At 35.5% G+C, this 21,971-nt stretch overlaps 3 protein-coding genes across 7 annotated transcripts; all 3 read right to left on the bottom strand.

Annotated features, from left to right (window-relative positions):
• Positions 1 to 773: 773 nt before the first annotated feature.
• LOC125211838 (glutathione S-transferase DHAR2-like) lies at positions 774 to 3,298 on the bottom strand. 2 transcript variants are annotated; one of them, XM_048111779.1, is made up of 6 exons: positions 3,140 to 3,298; positions 2,934 to 3,024; positions 2,707 to 2,853; positions 1,847 to 1,967; positions 1,602 to 1,742; positions 774 to 1,063 (listed from the first exon to the last, which is right to left on the bottom strand). In XM_048111779.1, the coding sequence occupies exons 1-6, from the start codon at positions 3,195 to 3,197 to the stop codon at positions 977 to 979; spliced, it is 645 nt and encodes a 214-aa protein (XP_047967736.1). In that variant the 5' UTR covers positions 3,198 to 3,298; the 3' UTR covers positions 774 to 976. The 2 variants fall into 2 exon arrangements, with proteins under 2 accessions (XP_047967736.1, XP_047967744.1); XM_048111787.1 differs by having other exon boundaries at positions 1,850 to 1,967.
• A 1,532-nt stretch (positions 3,299 to 4,830) lies between these two features.
• Positions 4,831 to 7,434, bottom strand: LOC125201649 (glutathione S-transferase DHAR2-like). Its single transcript, XM_048099849.1, has 6 exons — positions 7,275 to 7,434; positions 7,068 to 7,158; positions 6,843 to 6,989; positions 5,998 to 6,115; positions 5,768 to 5,908; positions 4,831 to 5,140 (listed from the first exon to the last, which is right to left on the bottom strand). Exons 1-6 carry the CDS (start codon positions 7,330 to 7,332, stop codon positions 5,054 to 5,056), a joined length of 642 nt encoding a protein of 213 aa, XP_047955806.1. The 5' UTR covers positions 7,333 to 7,434; the 3' UTR covers positions 4,831 to 5,053.
• A 1,008-nt stretch (positions 7,435 to 8,442) lies between these two features.
• Positions 8,443 to 21,282, bottom strand: LOC125200606. 4 transcript variants are annotated; one of them, XM_048098276.1, is made up of 19 exons: positions 20,908 to 21,282; positions 20,187 to 20,266; positions 19,649 to 19,699; positions 18,221 to 18,739; positions 17,880 to 18,137; positions 16,963 to 17,028; positions 16,597 to 16,773; positions 16,015 to 16,066; positions 15,661 to 15,942; positions 14,214 to 14,324; positions 13,118 to 13,309; positions 12,534 to 12,809; positions 11,090 to 11,707; positions 10,195 to 10,694; positions 10,057 to 10,117; positions 9,904 to 9,972; positions 9,127 to 9,476; positions 8,991 to 9,054; positions 8,443 to 8,850 (listed from the first exon to the last, which is right to left on the bottom strand). In XM_048098276.1, the coding sequence occupies exons 1-17, from the start codon at positions 21,088 to 21,090 to the stop codon at positions 9,405 to 9,407; spliced, it is 3,567 nt and encodes a 1,188-aa protein (XP_047954233.1). In that variant the 5' UTR covers positions 21,091 to 21,282; the 3' UTR covers positions 8,443 to 8,850; positions 8,991 to 9,054; positions 9,127 to 9,404. The 4 variants fall into 4 exon arrangements, with proteins under 4 accessions (XP_047954233.1, XP_047954234.1, XP_047954232.1 ...); XM_048098277.1 differs by having other exon boundaries at positions 9,193 to 9,476; XM_048098275.1 differs by having other exon boundaries at positions 8,991 to 9,476.
• Between the last annotated feature and the right edge of the window lie 689 nt (positions 21,283 to 21,971).

Here is a 21,971-nt window from a genome sequence, read left to right as displayed (position 1 = left end):
ATCACACACGCAAATCTGCAATTAAGTGTTTCCATTCTGAGTAATTAATTCTATAATAAAAATATAAAAAATTAAGTGTACCTTCATTGTAGTGGAAACCTATACTTCAAATATTTAATCAATAAAGTTTGAGATGTAAAAGAAGTTAATGTTCTATCTACTTTCAATCGTGAAAGTTAAAAAAACACTGCATTCAATGATTATTATATTTTGACAATGCAATTCGAACTCCAGCTATGCACTCGTCTAGTAATATTTCTGTATTGTAATTATGTTTATTTGCATTAGGAAAAAGAAATATTTGATCAAATACTTTTCCATATATTGCCTGTATACATGTGACTACAATTCCATGAAAAATCAATCAATAATTGAACTTTAAATATCCTTTCGTCTCAAAAAAATAGTCCTAGAAAAAAGATTATATTATTCAAATAGTGTATATAATGATTTTAAAAGTAGTAATGATAATAATTAATACTAAAAGTATTGTGAGTGAAAAAATGGTAGAATAAATAAATTAATATATTCAAAATAAAATATTGTAATGTCTATAAATGAAATGAAGTCAACTTTAGACGTATGGAAATACTATCAAAAATAAATTATGGAGTAGTTCAGAAATGTCAAAAATAGACTATAGTTTTGGGGTAGTATTGAAATGTCAAAAACAGGCTATAGTTTAGGGGGAATAATCCATTGCTTAACTCATCAAAAAAAGAAGAAAAAAACAATAGATGGCTCTTTCTAGCAGAAAATGAAACTGGAAAAGATGAATGATAAAACAGAATCTTATATCAACCACACATCATGATGAGCAGATCCACAACATTTATACATGTTCGTCGTCGTTTCTAACAAGATAGACATTATTATTTGCAAGGAGCATTCTAGGATACCTGCATAATTCCTACAACAAAGTAGTCAGTGGAGCAATACCAGCAGATTCTATGATGTAGGTGGATCAGAGACACACTCATGCGTTAACTTTTGGTGCCCAGCCAGCAATGACATGTTCCTTCGCAGCCTGTGTTTTCTTGAAAGACTCCCGAGAATACAGCAGCTGTCGTGGGGAGGGAGAGGGACACATTAGAGATGGTTTTATGTACATTGACTAAGAATTCATGATCATTCACATTTCAGCTCAGCTTTGAATAGTACCCAGCAATACTTTGTGGATGCAATAATATATCAAGGCTTGTGTAACAATTAGGCGTCAGCACAAGTTTGAAGTGACGCAAAATGTTTCAGAGAACTTCCTCAGAACAACGATTATTGACAATTTACAGGGAGATGCTGAGGTGAAGTATAAGTTCAATCTTAAAATGAGACACATTTACCTTACCAAAGGAGTAATAGTGAAATAGCAAGACGAGTTTCAGTTGGTGTATCATACGATTCATACCAGTTTCACAGACCACATAAGCTCCACGAATTCATGATTTTGCACCGTATTTGAAGCACATTTTATATAACTTAAAGCAATATCTTGAGAACCAATAAGTTGTCAGATAAGTACACGTTTTGAACATCAATCCAGATAGCACAAAAGAAGAAGAAACCAAACAATAACAGATTTAGTAATAACATAAGAAAAATACCTCCTTGTATTTATGCACATGAGTCAAGCTTTGGGGAATAGTCCAACCCTTGAAATGGCCAAGTGTCACATCAAGATGGTAAAGCTTCGGTGCCAAACTCAAATCAACAGCACAAATGTTACCTCCATTGACATACGGTCCCTGAGTAGCAAAGACGAACAATTCCAGTTATATCTACTATCGCACACTTATAAATTATAATTCCATCCTGAAGTATTGAATCCTTAACACATTAACTAATTTACCACCTTAGTCTTCAGGTGCTCATCCAACGCCTTCAGTTCATCAAGCAGAGCTTGTTCTGTTCCATCACTGGCATCCTTGCTCAACAGGAATTTGACAAAGGTAGGAAATATCTTGGAGCCCCTACAAAAATATAAATGGAAAAAAGGTCAATTTGCAGAAGTCTAAATATATATACTCATGTAGCATAGAAGCTTCAAAATGAACATTCACACACACTGTTTTGAACTGATTCACTCACAAAGAGAACTCAAGTTGAGTCACATAAAAAATTCAAAGCCTGGAGATTGCATCCAAGCACGACTCAAAAACAAGATTAAACCACAAAATTATATCCAAACATCATTTTTATATTCCATGAGCAGCCAATTGTAAATTTACATCCACGAAATTTGCTCAATGATAACTCGCATGCACAAGAACATGGGAATGAAATGGAAAGGGGAAATTTTTGGACCTAGAAGCTTCAAAATGGACATTCACACACAAAAGTGCACACACTGTTTTCAAGCTTAAAAAAAGGCCAATTTTTAGTAGCATAAACCTATTTCTCAAATTGACATAGAAGCTTCAAAATGAACATTTGCGCATGGATGCGCGCGCACACACACACACACACACACACACACTGTTTTGAACTGATTCAAAAAGCCTTTCTCAAGGGAAGAAACGTTGAGTTACATTACATCAAAGCCTAGAAGAACAACTCAAGAACACAATCCAGCTACAAAATTAGATCCATGTATCATATTTCCATTCCATCAATAGCCAATTCAACATTATATTCCATGAAATATGCTAGATGATAGCTCATAAACATACGAGTACTAGAATGAAATTGAAAAAGGGGAGAAATGTATACACTGAGGAGACTTCAGGAGGAGCAGAGAGAGAAGGATTTGGGTATTTCTCCTCCAATTTACCAACGATTACATCAGAATCAGAAATCCACTCTCCATCACCAAACTTGATAACCGGCACCTTCCCTTCTGGATTCACTTCCAGAAACCTAACAACACACCATCGAGAAAAAAACTAGTTAAGCCTACACAGAAACCCTAAATTAAGCTGCGATTTTGAGCAAATTACCACTGGGGCTTGGCGTCAAAGCTGATCAAGTGCTGCTTGTACTCAATTCCCTTCTCTTCCAAAGTCAGCAAAACCCTCTGGCAAAATGGGCCTAAAATGGCAAAGCAGTTCGTCACGAAAAAATCTCACTTTAACAGAACACGTGTGTGTGTGTATGTGTTTTTGCTGCGTGAAATGGAGAATGTAGAGAAAATTGGTGAAATTACAGTCTCCGAGAATGCCGGGGGCGCCAGCGGCGGCCTTGACGCAGATCTCAACAGCCATTGGTAGCAGATGTTTGTGGAAATCTGTAGCAGAGAGAGAGAGAAGAATCGAGAATAGAGTGAGTTGCAGAGTGAGAGAGAGTGATGAAGATTCCTCTGCCTAAATAACGGGACTCTTATTCGCAGACGGAGGGAGTACTTATCGATCAAAATTATGAATTTTGGTTAAATTTTGTATTTTCATAAATTTTAAAAATAATTTAAAATATATTAGCAAATTTTATATTTCGTATTTTATTTCTAAGTTCATTGCATGTAAGATAAAAAAAAAGTCCACATTGATTTAACTAAGTCAAATAGGATAAAAAGGCATGTAAGTTAGACGGATATGGTATTGGTGATTGACCCGTTATGAAAAATAACAAACAAAATGTAAAAATTATTGTATTTTATAGTAATATCATATTTATAGTTCATAGAGAATACTAAAATTTGATCAAAGCTATAATTTTATGAATCAATATCATTAAAGTAAAAAGATATTAAGTTTGTTGAAAAAAGTCGAGTGACAAAAATAATAAAGTAAATAATATTAAGTATGCTCATGACTCAATTTTAATGGGACAATTCAAAAAATATTCTATTTGTTCCATTACTAGTAATTTCTTTTAGACATTAAAAATTAAGAAAATTAATTAAAATGAAAATAAAATAAAAAAAGAGAATAAAAAATTTAAGTGTTCTTTTGTTATCGTCCACCTTCAAATTTTTTTATTTCATGATGTACAAAATTTATTTTAAGAAAAAATGATTCGCCTTGCCGGAAGTTGATGTCGACTCTAATGGATTCTTGGGATCGGAAATTTACTAATTTATGTGGAATTTTTCAAAATTTTATGATGCAAATCTATTTAATGAATATTTCAATGTTTAATTAGAACGAATTTTATCTTAAAAGGGTTATTCGTATCTGAATTAAACTATAAAGTACGTAGTGCCCAAATTAGACGTGACCAATACTAGTACTAAACTTCTAGAATTCTCCATAACACTGAATCTACTGTATATTTTGGGGTAATATAGTCCTGACTTTGCTTTTCTAGATGTAAGATATTCTTTTCAAAAAAATAAAATTATTAAAATGCTTAAGCTTATGCAGTAATTTTTTTTATTGTACTATAACCACCAACTTATTAGAGTTGTGTACGCAAACGAGAATATAAATTATTTTACAGAAAATGAACTATGATAGTCTAAGTTGAGGTTTTCTGTTCATACAGTAAGAGATTAATCATCTTATTAAAAGATTGAATTAGGGTAGTCTATTCATACATAAGTAGTAGTAGTCATAATTTGTATGCTCAATTATGTGATCATAACCAAAATTAAAATATGAACTATTCAAGACATAAATGTAACTTAGACCATCCACAACGGGCGAGAAAAAAAGGGGGGACTCATCTCGGTGAGACGAGATACGGGGGTGGAGACGCGTTGCGAGCGTCTCCTCCCAGCTAGCACGTATCGAAATGTCAAAAATAGACTATAGTTTAGGCGAGGGGGAGTATAATATTATGCATAAGAATATGCAAGCTGGAAAAGATGGGAATAATTATCAATAGCTGTGATTTGATTTTGAATAGACATCATAATAATAGATAGCTCTTTTAACTCATCATAACAAAAGATAGCTCTTAGACAAATAGTGTCTTATTTCAACCACAAACATCATAGTGCATAAGTACATGATAAGCAAAGCCCTCAACAGATCCATATACATGATCGTCTCTAACAACATAATCTAGCATTATTGTTCGGAAGAAATATTCTAAGATACCTGCATAATTTATACAACAAAGTGGTCAAGGGAGCAATAGCACAGATTTTATGATGTAGAGTGTAGATTCAGAGACATGCTCATGCATTAACTTTTGTCGCCCAGCCTGCAATGACATGTTCTTTTGCAGCCTGAGTCTTCTTGAAGGACTCCCGAGAATAGAGCAGCTGTCGTGGAGAGAGAGGGAGGGACACATTAGCGGATTATGGTTTTTATACACCAGCAATACTTGGTACGTGCAATATACAATATACCAAGGCTCGTGTAAAAATTAGACGTCAGCACATATTTGAAGTGACACAAAATGTTTTAGAGATCTTCCACAGTATAACAATTAGTGACAATTTGGAGTAAGTGTAAAAGCAATCTTGAAACAAGACACGTTTACCTTAATATGGGAGTTTCGGCAGAAAAAGAAGTAAAGTAGCAAGACGAGTTAGCATCGAAATTTAACTAGATAGTGCCCATCTGAGACCGAATCATTTTCAAGATAGAAACTACTTTGAAGAATAATTTGATTTATAAGGCTCTAAAGATGCAAGCAATGATGCTTGGAGTATGAAAATAGCAGTCTAAGTTGGTAATTTCAATAAAGATGCATGTCTCTCATGAGGCTAAGTGATACTATTCAATTACTATTTTGAAATTATATCCGAAGTAAAAGAATTATATAATTGTGGTTGGAACTTGGAACCAAAGAAGACACAAGTTGATAGAAAAATCAATTCACATTGCGCATGAGTCAAAAGAATTCGAAAAAAAAAAAACAGATTTAGTAATAACAACGAAAATACCTCCTTGTACTTATACACATGAGTCAAGCTTTGGGGAATAGTCCAACCCTTGAAATGGCCAAGTGCCACATCAACATGGTAAAGCTTAGGTGCCAAACTCATATCAACAGCACAAATGTCTGCTCCATTGACATACGGTCCCTGAGTAGCAAAGATGAACAATTCCAGTTATATTCACCCTTTCCAACTTATAATATCATCCTAAAGTAACACGTTAACTAATTCACAACCTTAGTTTTCAGGTGCTCATCCAGAGCCTTCAATTCATCGAGCAGAGCTTGTTCTGTTCCATCACTGGCATCCTTGCTCATTAGGAATTTGAAAAAGCAAGGAAGTATCTTGGAGCCCCTGCAAAAAGGGAAAAAGGTCAATTTGCAGAAGCATAATTCTGTTTCTCATATCAACCTAGAAGCTTCAAAATGACACACCTACACTGATTTGAACTGACTCACAAAGCCTATTCTCAAGGGAAGAAAAGTTGAGTCACATAAAAGATTCAAAGCCTAAACATTGCATTCAAGCACAACTCAAAAAACAAGATTCTACTACAAAAATAAACAAGATTCGTCTACAAAATTAGATCCAATCCAAACATCATATTTCCATTCCATCAGCAGCCAATTGTGAATTTATACCCACGAAAACTGCTCAATTGATAACTCATGCATATAAACATGAGAATGAAATCGAAATGGGAAATGTTCTTGACCTAGAAGCTTCATAGTGAACATTCGCGCACACACACACACACTCTCACACTGTTTTGAAGCTTCAGAAAGAGGTAATTAGCAGAACCATAGATTTATTTCTCATATAGACATAGAATTTCACACACACACACACACACTGTTTTAAAGTGATTCACAAAGCATATTCTCAAGAGAAGAAAATTTGAGTTACATCAAAGCCTAGAAGCACAACTCAAAACAACATTCAACCACAAAATTAGATCCAAACTTCACATTCCATTCCATCAGCAGCCAATTTTTTATTTAAATCCATCAAATCAGCTCGATGATAACTCATACACATACAAACACGAGTTCAAAATGAAAAAAAGAGGGGAAATATATACACTGAGGAGACTTCAGGAGGAGCAGCGAGAGAGGGATTCGGGAACTTCTCCTCCAAAATACCAACGATTACATCCGAATCAGCAATCCACTTGCCATCATCGAACTTTATGAGCGGCACCTTCCCTTCCGGGTTCACTTCCAGAAACCTAACAACAAACCATCGAGAAAACTAGTTAAAACCTTTCCCAAAAACCCTAAATTCAGCTGCTTTTTGAGCTAATTACCACTGGGGCTTAGCGGCCAAATTGATCAATTGCTGCTTGTACTCGACTCGCTTCTCCTCCAAAGTCATCGTAACCCTCTGGCAAAACGGGCCTAAAATGGCAAAGCAGTTCATCATCACATAAAAAGCTCATTTTTTGAAATAACACACGAAAGTGTGTTTGTTGCGTGAATGAAGTGAAAATTGTGGAGGAAATTGGAGAAATTACAGTCTCCGAGAATGTCAGGAGCGCCAGTAGCGGCCTTGACGCAGATCTCAACAGCCATGGGTGGAAGTTGTTGGTGAAATATTTAGCAGAGAGAAGAATCGAGAAGCGAATATGAGAGTGAAGCGTCGGAGGTGAAGATACAAACTATTTATAGGAAAAAAACATTATTTTTACGTAATTTTATTTAAATTATATTTGCTGTAATGTTATTTAAGAATATAAAAATTTTAAGAACGTTGAATATTGAGCTTTGAAACCAAATATAATAATTAGAGAAACATTAAAATGTTTTAAATTCTGATTTGGACTTTTTTTGCAATTTGACGCATGGAATGACGATTTAACACAAAGATGCATGTAAAATTAAACAGTAATTTAAAGTTTTTTTTTTTTTACTATGTTTGGATTGTTGGCAATTGGCATCGGAGATATGCTAATTTATATTATTACTAACTTTTCTGTAAATTTTTTGTGATTCAAATCCATTTGTAATGAAATATCGGTGTCTTAATTAGAACGAATTTTATCTTTAAAAATCTGCATTAAAGTATGTAGGGCCTTAATTGGAGGCATGAAACTATTAGTACAAAACTTCTAGAATCCTCCAAAATTAATTCTGACTTTGCTATTCTGGATAATATTTAATATAGATGATTCTTTATAAAATAAAACAAATTAGCTTATGAATTTTTCTTACTACTACTCCATATCGTAAGGCATATTAACTTTCAGAGAATCTTATGGTACATGATTAAGTTGAGAGTCACTAATATGGAAATATAAATTATATAAAGTTGAAAGTTTTTTATAGAGAAATTAATTATCTTATTAAAAATTTAATCAGGATAGTCTTAAGTTGAAGATTTCTATCATACTAGTACAATTTATGTCTTCAATCTTCATTATCCAAATTTGCTCTATTCAATAATATCTCCATTGGCAGATAGAAGCCTACTTTTTTTCTGGCATGAATTTTAAGAAATTTGAATAAAGTGAATTAATCAAATGTGAACCCTATTTTTGTTTATATAAAAGGTAAATGAGATTTCTATTAGCCGAATAGATCAAAATGACAAAATAAAACTTTATTAGGGACGAGGAGAGTACCATGGAGTGGTAATAATCAATCAAAGCAAACACAGAATTGCAACTTACATGAACAATTAACTGAAACAAATAAAAATAATTACATGTTAGAAACTCAAGCTAGTTACATGTTAGAGAATGTGAAGTAGACAAAATTCGTTTAGCACTCTTGAACTCTCTGCCTGAACCTAATCAATAAATGTAGGAACAAAAATTGGAAACTACAATTTCTCACCAAAACTTGAGCACCGTAAAAAGCACACCCAAACATCAACCTAGCTACATACATGTATGTACATTGTACAAAATGGTGCTCCAACCTGAGTGACGACGCTGTATACAGTCTACTTGTCCATATCAAGACATCGATCCTTCGGAAACTGAGACATCCGGACAAGTAATTGGCAACAAACGAGTTCTCCAGTTTAGAGACATTGGTGTTGATGAAAAATAAACCCCCAAGACTCACAAATTCAACATAATGTCCAATCTGCAATTCAAATATGACATTTATGTACTGGCTGTTAGGAAACTATAAAGAATGTACTTTAGAAAGTAGAGGAGCGTTCGTTCATAAGCAATGCTATAGGTGATTGAAGTATGTTGAAAACGGGAGATTGGCATAAGTACCTGAAGATGGCGGAAGCACCAGAACTTTGCAAAATTTCAGCATACAGAAGGAAGCTTTAGCTGGCTAAATAAAATATGCAGCCATTTCAGAATTATCAGCCATAAAAAAAGGCTTTACTTCGTCTGTGGGATTTACCAGCAGCTCTGAGTAAGGGCCTAGATGCAGTCTCAACCAGTATTTAAAAGAACTCTTCAAGCTTACACATGGTGAAAGAATTCTTCCGAAGGGTGATTTCAGAAAGCATTGCCTCTGAACCGATATAAAAAAGAACTAGAGCGCAACGTCCAATTTGTTTAAACCGATAAGCTATTTCACAGCTTAACCATGAATTCGTCTCGCAGCTAGAAAATGAGAATCGGGAGAATTGAAGTGAATTTCTTATCAGGCCAGGTAGCTGAAAGTGAAATATATGGCTACTCATTTGACAGCTGAAGCAAGCCACGCATCTGGAGGTACGGATTTTCCAATAGCTTTTCATTGTTGCTCTGTAAATACAAGTGTAAAGTATCTCAAACACCAAATCAGGATGATAAAAGGAACATTTACATAAAAGAGTTACAAAAGCATATAAAACAACCCGAATGAAAACACTGGAACAAAAGTGTCCAACCTCTTACCTCTGTGGTGTGATAATGTATTCTACCCTGGACCTAATTTGGGTAATCATAAAGGGTAACTAAGATGTAGCGTAAAGTTTTACATTCTCATAAAGGAAGCACTACAGTCTAAGTTTGGCAGTGTGCTTTGTTGCGACTTACTGGCACCAGACATTCTATGACAGTGACCAAACTTTATTGGCTGGTCACAGTGAATAATTATCACACAAGATTTTTTTTACTGCATAAACAAACATAAAACTTCGAAAATAATCCATAACTTTCTACAGATATAAAACTTTATACAAGAACGCACCTGTTGAGCCTTTGAAACAAGACTCTGAAGTTTCCGCTGGTAATTCTCTGGCTCCTCGGTCATCATTCTCTATGATATATAAGTTTAAATCAAATTAGTTTAATATCTTCGACTTTCATTGTTCAAAATCAGTGAAAGACACCCTGTACTTGCCTTCAAAAGAAAAGTTGAAGAGTAGTATGCCACTCTTGCATCTGTATCATCCAACAATTCCCTGGAAAAAATACACACAAATATGAAAAATTATTTCAAAATAAACTCAATAAACAGTGAGAGAAGCTGATAGTTTACCAGAAGAATTCTTCTCCACCAACATCTTTGAAAGCAGCAGGATCTGCTGTGCATTTACCAATCAAAAGCAGCAGAAGTGTAGCCCTTATGTCTGATGTGCCACCAGGGAGATTTCCTCTCCCTTTGCTACCTACAGAGACACCTAATGCAATATTATCTGTCGCAGCACCAGCAAGTTGGATCAAAGGCCAGTAAAATAATGCAGCAGGAACACGAGCAATCAACTGCATGGGTACAATGGCTTGTCCACGAAGAAGCAGGGCTGCCATGGATGCAGTATCGCGAATTGGAATCTGCATATTTTTTCCAACTATAGTGCTAGGACTTCCAGTAAAATCACTGTGATCAATGTTCTCTGCTATGGAGGGTCGTTCTGCCCCATCTAACTTTTTCATTCTTTCTAAATTCATGGAATCTTGCCGGTGCATTGTATCTCCAAACTTTGTTGCAGTCGTATGTGCTACTTTCAAGCATAGTTGAGACAACAGAATATCACACATCTGTGCATGTCCAAGAAAAATATGAGTAATAGCATTACAAAATAAGTAGCACAAACAATTGTATAGCTAACTATTCTCTATGAGACTCTAATGTATCAGGAAGAGAAATTCATTTGGCCAATGTTCACTTTTCAAACCTAAGAATGGACAGGCAGGCAGGCAGTGTATGCAGCGACAGTTGTGCTGTAACATGAGTAAAGGGCACAATCATACATACAGCAATGCCTAAAACCACTAATTCAAAATGAAGAAAGAGAATTTCTTTGGGCAATGGTCATCAACAAGCAACATGTAAGAAATCACACCAGCATCTCCTTAAATTCAACGAATATGGAGATTCTGTGCCCTACATACTAGAGATAGATGTTTAAACAAAGCAGAGTAGTAGTGAGTACCTTTAAAATATTCATTCGATCAGTTTCGTTTTCCTGAGCCATCAGCGATAAGCCACAGCTCATGATATCTATCACCGCATTTGCTTTTTGGAGACGACTCTTGTCATGTCTACGGTCCAGAGTTTGACTACGCATTGCCTGCTGGACTTCCTTTTCATCCAGTAAAAATTTACACTGGATCAGCAGCCTCTCCAAAACAAACAGAAAGCCCCATCTGATATGGTTATTTTTTGACTTGAGAAGTCCACACATAAGCCAAATAGGTAATGGAATATCTAATGATGCTGAATAATCATTAGCTCCAGCAAGCAAAATTTTCTGCTCCAAGTTTTTAACACTTGAGAGACTCAGATCTCCTTCCCTGTTAACTTCTGCAATCAGCAAGTCCCCCAACCACAGATACCCATTCTGACGATAACATTCTCGTTCAGAGTGAAGAAGAGAATGTAAAGTGGTCCAGCAAAGCTTTGCACTCATAGCAGTATTCCCAGGAACTCCATCAATGCTTCCAATAGATTTTAACGATTTTGTGATAGTAATCATTTGGATGAACTCTTTGTCTACACGAGTAAATGATCCTATGAGGGCATCAAATTTCTCAACAATCTTCTCCAATAACTGCAATAGGAAATAAATTTAATGCACAATTAATTAAGTTTATCCATAAATTCTACCTCTACTCCTCTAGGCATCCTCTGACACATGTCACCACATTGTAAAGTTATCTCAAACAATGGAATGCAGAAAGGAAATGAATACAATTTAGCTTTGAATGCCAAAAATATAAGAGGCGTAAGTGCCAAAAAGGTGAATTCGACATAGCAAAGGACATGGATAACTGAGCCACTCATTTGGATAAACCTTGAAAGCAATAAATCCACTGGGGAGCTTATACTATCCTTTCCATGTAACAATCAAAATGTTGCTTCCAAACCATAACAAAATCCATTAGATTTGGTTATCCCATGTAGCTCCACCTCATAATTGGGAGATGCATATATAAAGATCCTCTAGAAAGAATTTACCAAACTTATCAAAAGCTCAACTAGAAATATAGAGAATGAGAATCTCATATCTACATTATCCAGATACTTTTTAACATATAGAGATGTATACAAGTATGATACTCCCTCCGTCCCTGATTAATTGTCACTCTTTTCCATTTCGGTCCGTCCCTCAATAATTGTCACACTTTATTTTTACCATAAATGGTAAGTAGGTCCCACATTTCACTAAATCACTTCACTCACATTTTATTATAAAACGAATATAAAAAAGTGGGTCCTACATTCCACTAACTTTTTCAACCAACTTTTCTTTACATTTCTTAAAACCCGTGCCCGGTCAAAGAGTGACAACTAATCGGGGACGGAGGGAGTATTAGATCAATATAAAATTATAACAATACACTGTACGACAATGTAAAAGTCAAAGCGAAATATACCATCAAAAGCCGTTCATTATTAGGATATGTGGACAATGAAGCAGAGATCGATCTCCTCAACAGTTCTACAATGCCTTCAACTCCCAACTTGACAGAACTATGCAGTGCTTCAGGTGCATCAGCAAGCACTAGCAAGGTAGCAATAGGTCGAACTTCATCATCACTATACTCAGAAACACCAACAGCCATACAACTCTCATTTATTTTATGAAGAACATAGTCAAAAATCACAAGATATAGATTTCTCCTCTCTTCTCTTGAGGTTGACAGCACTAACTGCATTGGCCAAATGAATATGCAAATTCAACAAACATCCTTGTAAATTCATCCAAAAAAATTGTTTTGTTTTCTAATATGGAACAACTGATAAGAACTCAGATGTAGGTAATATGGAAGCGATTTAGTGGTGCTTGGATTGAGGGACTATGGTCACGCATGTAACACATAGCATTACAGAAATAGATAATAGTCTCATACATAATATGCAGCTAGTTAAAGATGAAGATCTTCATAGTACCTAAATATCTTGGTATATATCATCCTTATGGATAAAATCTGGCTTATAGGAACTAATAATATCATACCTCCCCAAAAATAAAGTCAATTCCACCAATCAGATCGACTTGGTTAACAAGAAACAAAGGACTGGCTGGAACATTTTTATCAGGTTCCTCGGGCATTTGATAGAAAAGGTTTGTCATCATGCAGATAAGCTTGGAATGGACTATTTCTGCCCAAGTATTTTTTCTACTGATCTTCATCAGTACTTCAATGACCTGTAAGCAAACAAAAAGCAGGAAACAGCTTGAGGTAGGAAAAACATGTGGAACAAACGGAATTCAATTTCTGGAAAGTTAATGGAGTATATCTTTAAGAACACTTCTGGAGCTATAATCTGTTGGGAGGTTTTTCAGCCACGCATGACACACCCACAAATATACGAAGTTCTTTTTCTTTTTCTTTTTAAGCATAGCATTCGTCATTCATCATTCATCTAAGTATATCTTAGAGATCTTTAAGAAATGACAAGTAAAAAAATTAAGGTAGATTTCAGTAAAAGAACTTGGCTATGTTAAGTTCGTTATTCTGGCGTTGTCATTCTTCCTCTTATCATATTCATCTCAACCATCAATTTTACTCAAGTTACAAACCAAAAGTACTTGGATCAAGATAATTGATGTAATTCACAATCTAGCAGTTCTTTGATTTCTCTGACAAAATCCATAGTAATACTCCCTCTGTCTCATTAAAAATGAAACATTTTCTAAAATGGAAACAACATCATCTCTACTTTTTCATCTCTCTTCCTTTATTCTCTCTTCATTAACTCACAAAACAAAACTACATAAAATCCCGTGCCAAAAAGCAAACGTGTCATTTCTAATGGGATGGAGGGAGTATTTTGGTAGATCTCAGACCCAGAAGAAGCAAGGACCCACTTCCTTGTTCTTGTTTGCCAGTTTTCTGCTTTTCTTTTTACTGATTTTATAGAGATTGCTCCAGGACACATGTTTGTGAGTCCTAAATTAAGTGTTGTCCTCAGCAATACCTACTAATAATGTTTCAGGAAGATCATGTTCTAGAGACAACAACCATCCATAATTAAGGTCAGTTGATTTGCGTCAAGACATGCTCAGGAATCAGTAGATTACAAGAAAGCTGGGTCAATGAAGTACTCACTCTAATGTCAAGGCCTTTTAATCTGCTTCGCCGAATCTTGCCTCTATCACAAACAAAGTACAGTAAACAGCTCAAGGAAGAAGCCCAGACAGCCTCTTCTTCCTCTTCTATCTGTGAAATGCATGTATCAAGTAGGAAAAGTTAATAAGAATCGCGATATATGATCTAATAGGATCACTTGTGGTCTGAAAAAGGAAAATCAAAGGGTCAACATGATCAAAACACAGAAAAGTAAAAAAAGATGAATGGTTGGACCTAGCAAGACGTATGGTTCTAGTAATACAAACAATCTGCTTGCTTATTCATCCAACTTTGGCTATGACACCTGAAGGGCAGTTCTTAGATTTTCTCCAGTTCGTGATATTTTCTCTTTAACTTTCAGTAAGATCTGTTTACCAGGCCCTGTTCAGATGATAAAATGTGCATTGTTCAAGATATACAAGTTCTGACCTCATAAGGATCTTCGTATAATTACTTTTCACACCCTAAACTGTGTCCAAATAAAGCCTTTAATTATTTGATCTAATTCTGAAGTGGTAGGTTGGAAGTAGAGGCAAAAAAAGGTGATGTGATGGCTCGTTCTTAAAGATGGAATCGGGAGGAACAGGCTATAGGACATGCAGGCTACAATCAAGAGTCTTAAGAGGCCACTGCTGTGGATAAATGTGCTGAATTAGAATTCAATACTTAAATCTGGCAAAATAAGATGTCTTTTGGAATGATAAATGTCATCTCCAGAAGCCTGTTTGCTTTAGTTGGGAAATGGGCACACGTTCACTCTGAGGATTGAACCCTAGACCTCACTCTATACACAGAGGACATCCAAGCGGACTCCAAAGGCCAAATGATGCTTTGGTTCCATTATAATCAAGAAGTGAGGCACTAAATTGCATTGGAAGATCATAATGTTGCATTTCAAGATTAAAGATATAAAGGATTTATCTTAACCACCATATCAATTCCAATTCTTGATAAACAAGACTAATGAAGATGCTGCTTTTGCTTCATTTTACATACATATTTAAGATGCAGCTAATTCCATAGAACCAGCAAGCATTTCAAACAACTTACGTATTCAGAAGCAAACATTATTGATATTTCAGCTACATCATACACCAATTTGAACTTCTCAAGTATTTCAAAGTTAACTGATTATGTTCTATTTATAATCTCTAAGTATAGTGACTTCCAGTGCACTATTTCAATGACACCCAGTCGTATCATTGGTTCGAATTTCGAAAAGCAACCTTCCATATAAAACTCTACTTGTTAGAACTTCCCTACATAATTGGCTGGGATAGACTTAACAGTAACAAGAAGCCATTCCCTAAGGGTAAATCCAACAAGATCATGCAGTAAATACAAAGAATCAGTAACCCAAAAGACAAAAAGAAGATTAAAAGAAATAATAAACCATTACAGATCTTTTTATCACAAACAGGTATACCTGTACAAGATGAAGCATAACCTCAAAGAGAATGCCCAAAATCCAACATTCAAACTTCTCAATAGCTAATGAATTTCCTGTTTTCCTGAAAAAGTCAGTTTTTGTCCCATTATTTGAATCTTGAGTTCCATTGTCAAAGCATGCTTCCTGGGAGTACTGTTCATCAATCATTGTGGATCCATCAAGTGCTGGAGGCTCCAATAAATGCGCATGCACTCCAAGGTTAATAATCAAATCAAAAGCCCGAGTTTTTGACATCACTCGGGGAGAATTTAGCATGTCCTATAATTTATTAAGAAAACATTAGATTCCTTATATGGTCAACTTATTATCATGTGGAAAAATAAGCAATACCTCTAGCAAGGATAGAGCAAGAGGTGCAGCTGTCTCAGCATCTAAAACATACCTGCAAAAAAATGTCAGGAGTGAAATCAGTTGAGCTGCTAGTTAAAAGTACTGTCAGCTATTTATATTACCATCCACTCCCTAAAAACACTTTAACAAAGCTAATTTAGTCAACTGTACTCAGATAATTGGTAGTGAATTGCAAAAATAAGACAGTTGCGTTGTAGTTAATAGTGTAATCCCATACCTATTGACAACATTAATATATAGTATTAAAATTATCTTTATTTTAGAATCAGTAAAATTGCTCTGCCATTAGAAAAGAATCAGTAACTGACACAGACACACATACACTCACACACACACGCATGCATAAAGATTAGTTGATCGAATAAAATGCTTCAAATAATTGAGAAAACAGAAATCACATATAAAGTTATCTTCTTGTGCTTGATATCTTATTAACCCAGTCATGAATAATGCCTTAATTTAATCCTCGTTCTTAGGCTTGCATATAGAATGAGAGAAGGAGACTGCTCCTGTATGCAAATCGCAGAGTCATAATACATAAGCACGAGCAGTAGAACCTACATGTCAATTACAAGTTTGACAAGAACACTGACAGCCGCATCCATCGATGGCCTTCCACTATGTCTCAGTTTTGATGACACAGTTAACTGATTGGATTTGACATTAGAAGTCTCAGAACAAACAGCAGCAATAACCTCACATACCTCCACAGGATTTAATCGCAAGGGTTGTTGTTCACTGGCAAAAACCAAGAGATTGAGATTGAGATAAACAGGTAATAGAAAATTTAAAGTGACCAACTCAAAAATGACGAGACATGTGATGCATACAATGTATATTTCCATGCAGAAATAAATTTTAAGCAGAGACTTAAGGAGATAATCATGCAACAATAAAGTATTTGTCAGTATGCATGTGAGCTTTTACCTGTAATGGCGGTATTGAAATAGTGGTCTTGCGCGGGGGCGAAAGGTGCTCATAGGAGAATCTTCCCTGAAAATAAAGACATATATATATATAAATTAATATATGTCATTCTCAGTTATGCTCAGATTGCATTTTATCTCACAAACCAACAAGCACAAAAGAATGTCCACAGATTGATAAAACCTAAAATAAACGTTCATTCAACTAGGGAACAGGTAAACATGCAATTATATAGCATAGTATTCTTGCTAAAAGGATATACAAAAACATAAAAGAAAACATATCTCCCCCCATCCCAAAAAAGAAAGAAAGAAAAATAGAGTTTCAAGTCTTCTAATAGTTATTGTCCATGTGTACTATAATTAGTAACCTTAACGAGCAGAATCTCATTAAAGACGGAGTTTACTAGGAGTCAGCAGATTGCAACTTACACTTCATATAACTTTTCTCTTTCATACTCCATAATAAACAACGTGTAGTTTCAATACCTGGTTCCTCTAGGAACATGTAATATCTAGCCATACAAAAATAAACTAATGTAAACATTCTTTTTTAAGATCTGTTTTCCTTGTGTAATATCCAATAACATTAATCAAGCCTCCAATATCTTGTATCGCTTGTGTATGCATAGGACAAATTATTTAAAAGCATAAACTTAATCAATAGGTCATTCCGTTTATGATTTGCAAAGCTGTTGAGCATTAGAAGCTGAAAGTTAACTTATGTAAGACTCATAATTCAAAACAAATCAGGAATTGGGTATGAGATGATCCACCAATTATTCTAATATGGGAAGTCATGCAGATTTCATGAATAAGAAAGGGAGCATCATGTATTGATATGAAACATCAGTAGCAAGAAATTAAACATCAAGACCGCATTCAATGATTCAAATAATAGGATTAAGAAATGCGTACCAAATTTCATCAGTCCCCTGTTTGGAGCGTTTCAGTGCTGTTATTGCTCTCAAATGAGCAAAAGCTGAATTCGAATTGGTCAGAGTAGTCAGCAGTGAGGGCTGCAATAGTTGATCCAGAAAAGGCATCTCAGCACTCCCAAATATTTTCCATGCTTCACCCTTCATTTTTGCTTCCATGTCCCCGACAAGAAGAGCTGCTGCACCCACTTCTAGGAAATTATGAGTGCGGATGTCTTGCAGATTCGATATTTGATCACTGTAAGTGAGTACCTTCAGCATTAAGACATAAAAAGAGGTATACAATATTAGTGTATAACAGTAACTTGAACAGAAGAAGACCTCTTCGGCAAAAGATATGATGGCTGTTGGTCTCCTGACCAGCGCCATCTGAAAACATCAATCGCCATAAAGTCATCATTTTCAATTTCATCAACTTCTTCAGCTATTGGAGAGTCAGAAACAGATGCAATAGATGCATCCTTGCTCTCCAAAGACTCCTTGGCATTTGCAGGACTGAGTTGAGAGTTGAATGATTTACTCAATAAGGATGACAGAGTTGGCAGTGATTGCCTTGACGCAGGTGCAGCTCCCGCAAAGGCAGCTGGTTGGAACGAACGTTTTGGGATATATTGTGCAACTAAAGACCGAACATAGTTTAAGGATTTCACAAGTGCTCCAGATGCAAAGCTTGAAACAGGCAATGGATTCACATTTGTAGATGGTCCTGGATTTAATGATTGTTGACTTAATGAATGCGACCATGGCAACAGTTTCCGATGTGGGCTCATATCACACTCCGCAATTATACTAGTACAAAACCGATCAATCTGTAGTAAGGTATCCTCACTGGGTTTATATCTGCAATGAATAAAAGGCCTTGCGTATGAGATCCTTAGGCGGCATAGATTCACATGCTTTTTAGTCCTACTTGTGTGGTCTGAAGGTATAAATTTGATTTTTCACCCTCTGCACCACTTTATCCAATTAATGAGTCATAATTGAAAATAGTGATGATTGTTTAAAGCATTTAAAAGTTTGTTTAGTTTTCGAGGAGAAAGAAAAGAATAAACCAGTGATTGACATAGGAAGAAATTTACATTCAATAAATGAAGAGCCCTCCAACATCATCCACATTAATTAAATATCCAATACAAAAAATATTGTAGAAAATATTGTTCACTAGTTGTTAGTGGTGAAAGCTAAACCCCTAATAGCATAGGGGCCTCTTCTTACAGTCTTACAGGACAAAGGCCAATAATCTGATGAAAATATGGTTTGAAATTTTGATGTACTAAGAGCTTCAGCTAACTCTTTTAGACCTTTCTCCATAAACCTCTTCTATCATGTTTAAAGTAGCAAATGAAAATGTGTGGCTTTATAGACAATAGAGAATTGATGTCTATGTTGTGTTGAAGGATATCTATAATCTATCTAGTTGGATTGATAATGAATTGGATCTCCACGTGGTTATTATTGGAAAGTGCACCAACCGAACCATGATAAAAGAAAACTGGTTACTAAAAATGTTTTTATCAATTTTTAATATTAATAGGCCTGAAATGCAACAAGTTTAACTCCAAGTCTGAACTAGTGTAACAACGTAGTACTTCATAGTGTTGAGTGAACCATCAGGCAATTATTTTGATAACACAATTATCCATTGTGAATATGAAACATTCTGGCACAAGTCAAGGTCGCATGCACTCAAATCTCACGGATGCTTCTAATAGAAAGACAATATCCAATGACAAGATAAGATGTGATCACCTTAAAAGAAATCGCTTCAAAAGCGCCACACACCTTCCAACCACAGCAGGACTGTTTAAAGCATAGAGAGAGTAAGATGTGTAATTCTTATAACAACACTAACAGTAAAAGGAAAAGAATCATTTCGAAGCACAAAAGGTAAGGAAATAATTGCAAAATAATCCCTTCCCATAAAAATAGAGACATCTGGGATGGCGGATGGCACAGGTTTTAATGCATAATTGGTAAAGTAGGATAGATTATAGAAAGAAAAAGTTATTGGAGTGTGTTAGTGGATAATGGGGACCACCTCATTAAATAGAAAGAAGTTAACAAAAATAGAAGGGACTATTTTTATGGGACGGACCAAAATGGTAAGAGTCTTTATTTTTATGGAAATGAGGGAGTACAAATCATAAAATTTCCTCAAAGATATATAATCAAGAAAAACACCTTCGATAGGGTGACAGAGCATGGTATGTGGTATAACTGACCTTTTTATATCCTTACAAGATAAAATACTAGCTGCACAACTTTTCAAACAACAGCAAAAGCGTACCTGCGTTCCCGCTCTGCAAGAGTGTGTTCTAGGATCATGCCATATGCCAAGTCAATCGTGGCCTGTGCTGCCAAGTAATCCTGCCATGTAATGAACATATCATAGCCCATTTCTGTATGACACACCCCTCGGAAACATATACTACATCATACAATCATTCACAAGGTTAAAGTACCGCATTTAATCCAAAGGAAAGCACTTCTAAACTTTATTTCTAACGAATATGATTATGTGCGAGAAACAATGTTGAATGGAAAATTAAGACTTCTTGACATGGCATTCATGACTATCATCATTTGCAGTGGCATAACTCCGTCAAAGTAAAAATTGCTTCCTTAAAGTTTTCATCAACTTGAAACGGCATGCTGGTGCCATTTTCCAGAATAATAAACTCTCAACATCCTTTTTTTGCATTTTCATATTCCTCTGAATCTGAAGGACTAATAGTAAACTAGTCAAAACCCTGAGGCGAGCTAAAAATCGAATCTCAATCTCACGATCACTAGCATTCTGCAAACCACACCTCCATAGCTCAAAAACAACATCAATAAACCACTCCCCAGCTCGATTCACCCTCTACATCTACTCCACAAATGAACATCACGAAACATAACACATAATTTGAAATACAGCACAGCAATGTCCGCGAGAGAGGCTCAATTAGATAAAAAGAGGCAGCAGTAAACGAAATTGAGCAGGGGAAAATGGTGAGGATCCAAACCCGCAGGGTCCTGGACGCTTCGAGCTGCGAGGGAGCGGCGGCGGACAAGCAATCGGCGACGGCGCGGCGGAGGGGCTCGGGAGGCTTCTTGATGGAGGAAGATCTCAGGCGGGACATGGAGGTGGCGCCCAATTGCATCCGGGAGATCGTGGGGGCTCTGGAGAGACTGAAACTGGACGACATCGCGTACGAAAAGGTGCAATACGTGCGCTGCTGCTGGTCTGTATATATATACCTATGATTGAAGCATTCCGATTTCAGAGAAGGTTTAGAGAGAGAGAGAGAGGGAGCAGGGATTTTGATACAGTGAAGATACAGCTCGCCAGGAGCAAAGTGAAGAAACCAGAGAGAAGAATAATTTGGGGAGAATTGATCTGAAATTTCGACTTTCTTTTTTTAGTAATTATTGCCAAATATATATACATTTAAATTTAAATTTAAATTAAATTTAAAAAAAAATAAAAACTTAAATCTGACACTTTTTAAATCACAAAAGTCAGAATTTTGATGAAAAAAGATTCGATTTGACCCAAAATACGAATCGAATTTTATATTTTGTCCAATTTTAATCATTCGAATTAAGAATATTTATATTCACCTCAGGTTGAAACCAAAAAGGAGTTAGTAAAAGAATATTTATATTCACCCCGGGTTAAAACAAAAAGGGAGTAAAAAGTACTCCCTCACTTCTACAGTAATAGAGTCATTCTGTCATTTTGATACGTTCCATAGTAATAAAGTCATTTCTCTTTTTAGTAAAAGTCAACACATTTTTTCACGCATGTTTTAATCTCTCTTACTTTTACTTTATTAGTTTATTCTTCTTTCATCTCTCTATCTTTTTCATTTTTCATTTTACTCTCTCTATACTTAATTCACCTAACACAATTTTCTTATTCTTCGTACCGAAAAGAAACGCATTCGTTACTATGTAACGGTAGGAGCAGACGAGCAATACTACTACTAATAAAAATGAGTTCCAAACCAAATTTTCTAATTTTGATTTGAAAAAAAAAATCCGACTCAACTCGAAAATCCAAAGGGAATTTATATTTTGTTTAAGT

The sequence above is a fragment of the Salvia hispanica genome, chromosome 1, assembly GCF_023119035.1.
Source record: "Salvia hispanica cultivar TCC Black 2014 chromosome 1, UniMelb_Shisp_WGS_1.0, whole genome shotgun sequence".
Lineage (NCBI taxonomy): Eukaryota > Viridiplantae > Streptophyta > Magnoliopsida > Lamiales > Lamiaceae > Salvia > Salvia hispanica.
This window is presented reverse-complemented; position numbering and strand designations above follow the sequence as displayed.

What these genes read in the sequence shown, in the direction of transcription:
- LOC125201649 (XM_048099849.1), bottom strand. Translation starts at nt 7,332, where the DNA reads ATGGCTGTTGAGATCTGCGTCAAGGCCGCTACTGGCGCTCCTGACATT. An exon ending in ATGAGCACCTGAAAACTAAG is followed by an intron (nt 5,909 to 5,997) that starts GTTGTGAATTAG and finishes TTTGCTACTCAG; the next exon opens with GGACCGTATGTCAATGGAGC. An exon ending in ATGTGTATAAGTACAAGGAG is followed by an intron (nt 5,141 to 5,767) that starts GTATTTTCGTTG and finishes TCTCCACGACAG; the next exon opens with CTGCTCTATTCTCGGGAGTC.
- LOC125200606 (XM_048098275.1), bottom strand. Translation starts at nt 21,090, where the DNA reads ATGTCGTCCAGTTTCAGTCTCTCCAGAGCCCCCACGATCTCCCGGATG. An exon ending in GTCAAACTTGTAATTGACAT is followed by an intron (nt 16,067 to 16,596) that starts GTAGGTTCTACT and finishes ATTTTTTTGCAG; the next exon opens with GTATGTTTTAGATGCTGAGA. An exon ending in GGTGGAGAAGAATTCTTCTG is followed by an intron (nt 10,118 to 10,194) that starts GTAAACTATCAG and finishes TATTTTTTCCAG; the next exon opens with GGAATTGTTGGATGATACAG.
- LOC125211838 (XM_048111779.1), bottom strand. Translation starts at nt 3,197, where the DNA reads ATGGCTGTTGAGATCTGCGTCAAGGCCGCCGCTGGCGCCCCCGGCATT. An exon ending in CCTCCTGAAGTCTCCTCAGT is followed by an intron (nt 1,968 to 2,706) that starts GTATACATTTCT and finishes ATATTTTTGTAG; the next exon opens with GGGCTCCAAGATATTTCCTA. An exon ending in ATGTGCATAAATACAAGGAG is followed by an intron (nt 1,064 to 1,601) that starts GTATTTTTCTTA and finishes TCCCCACGACAG; the next exon opens with CTGCTGTATTCTCGGGAGTC.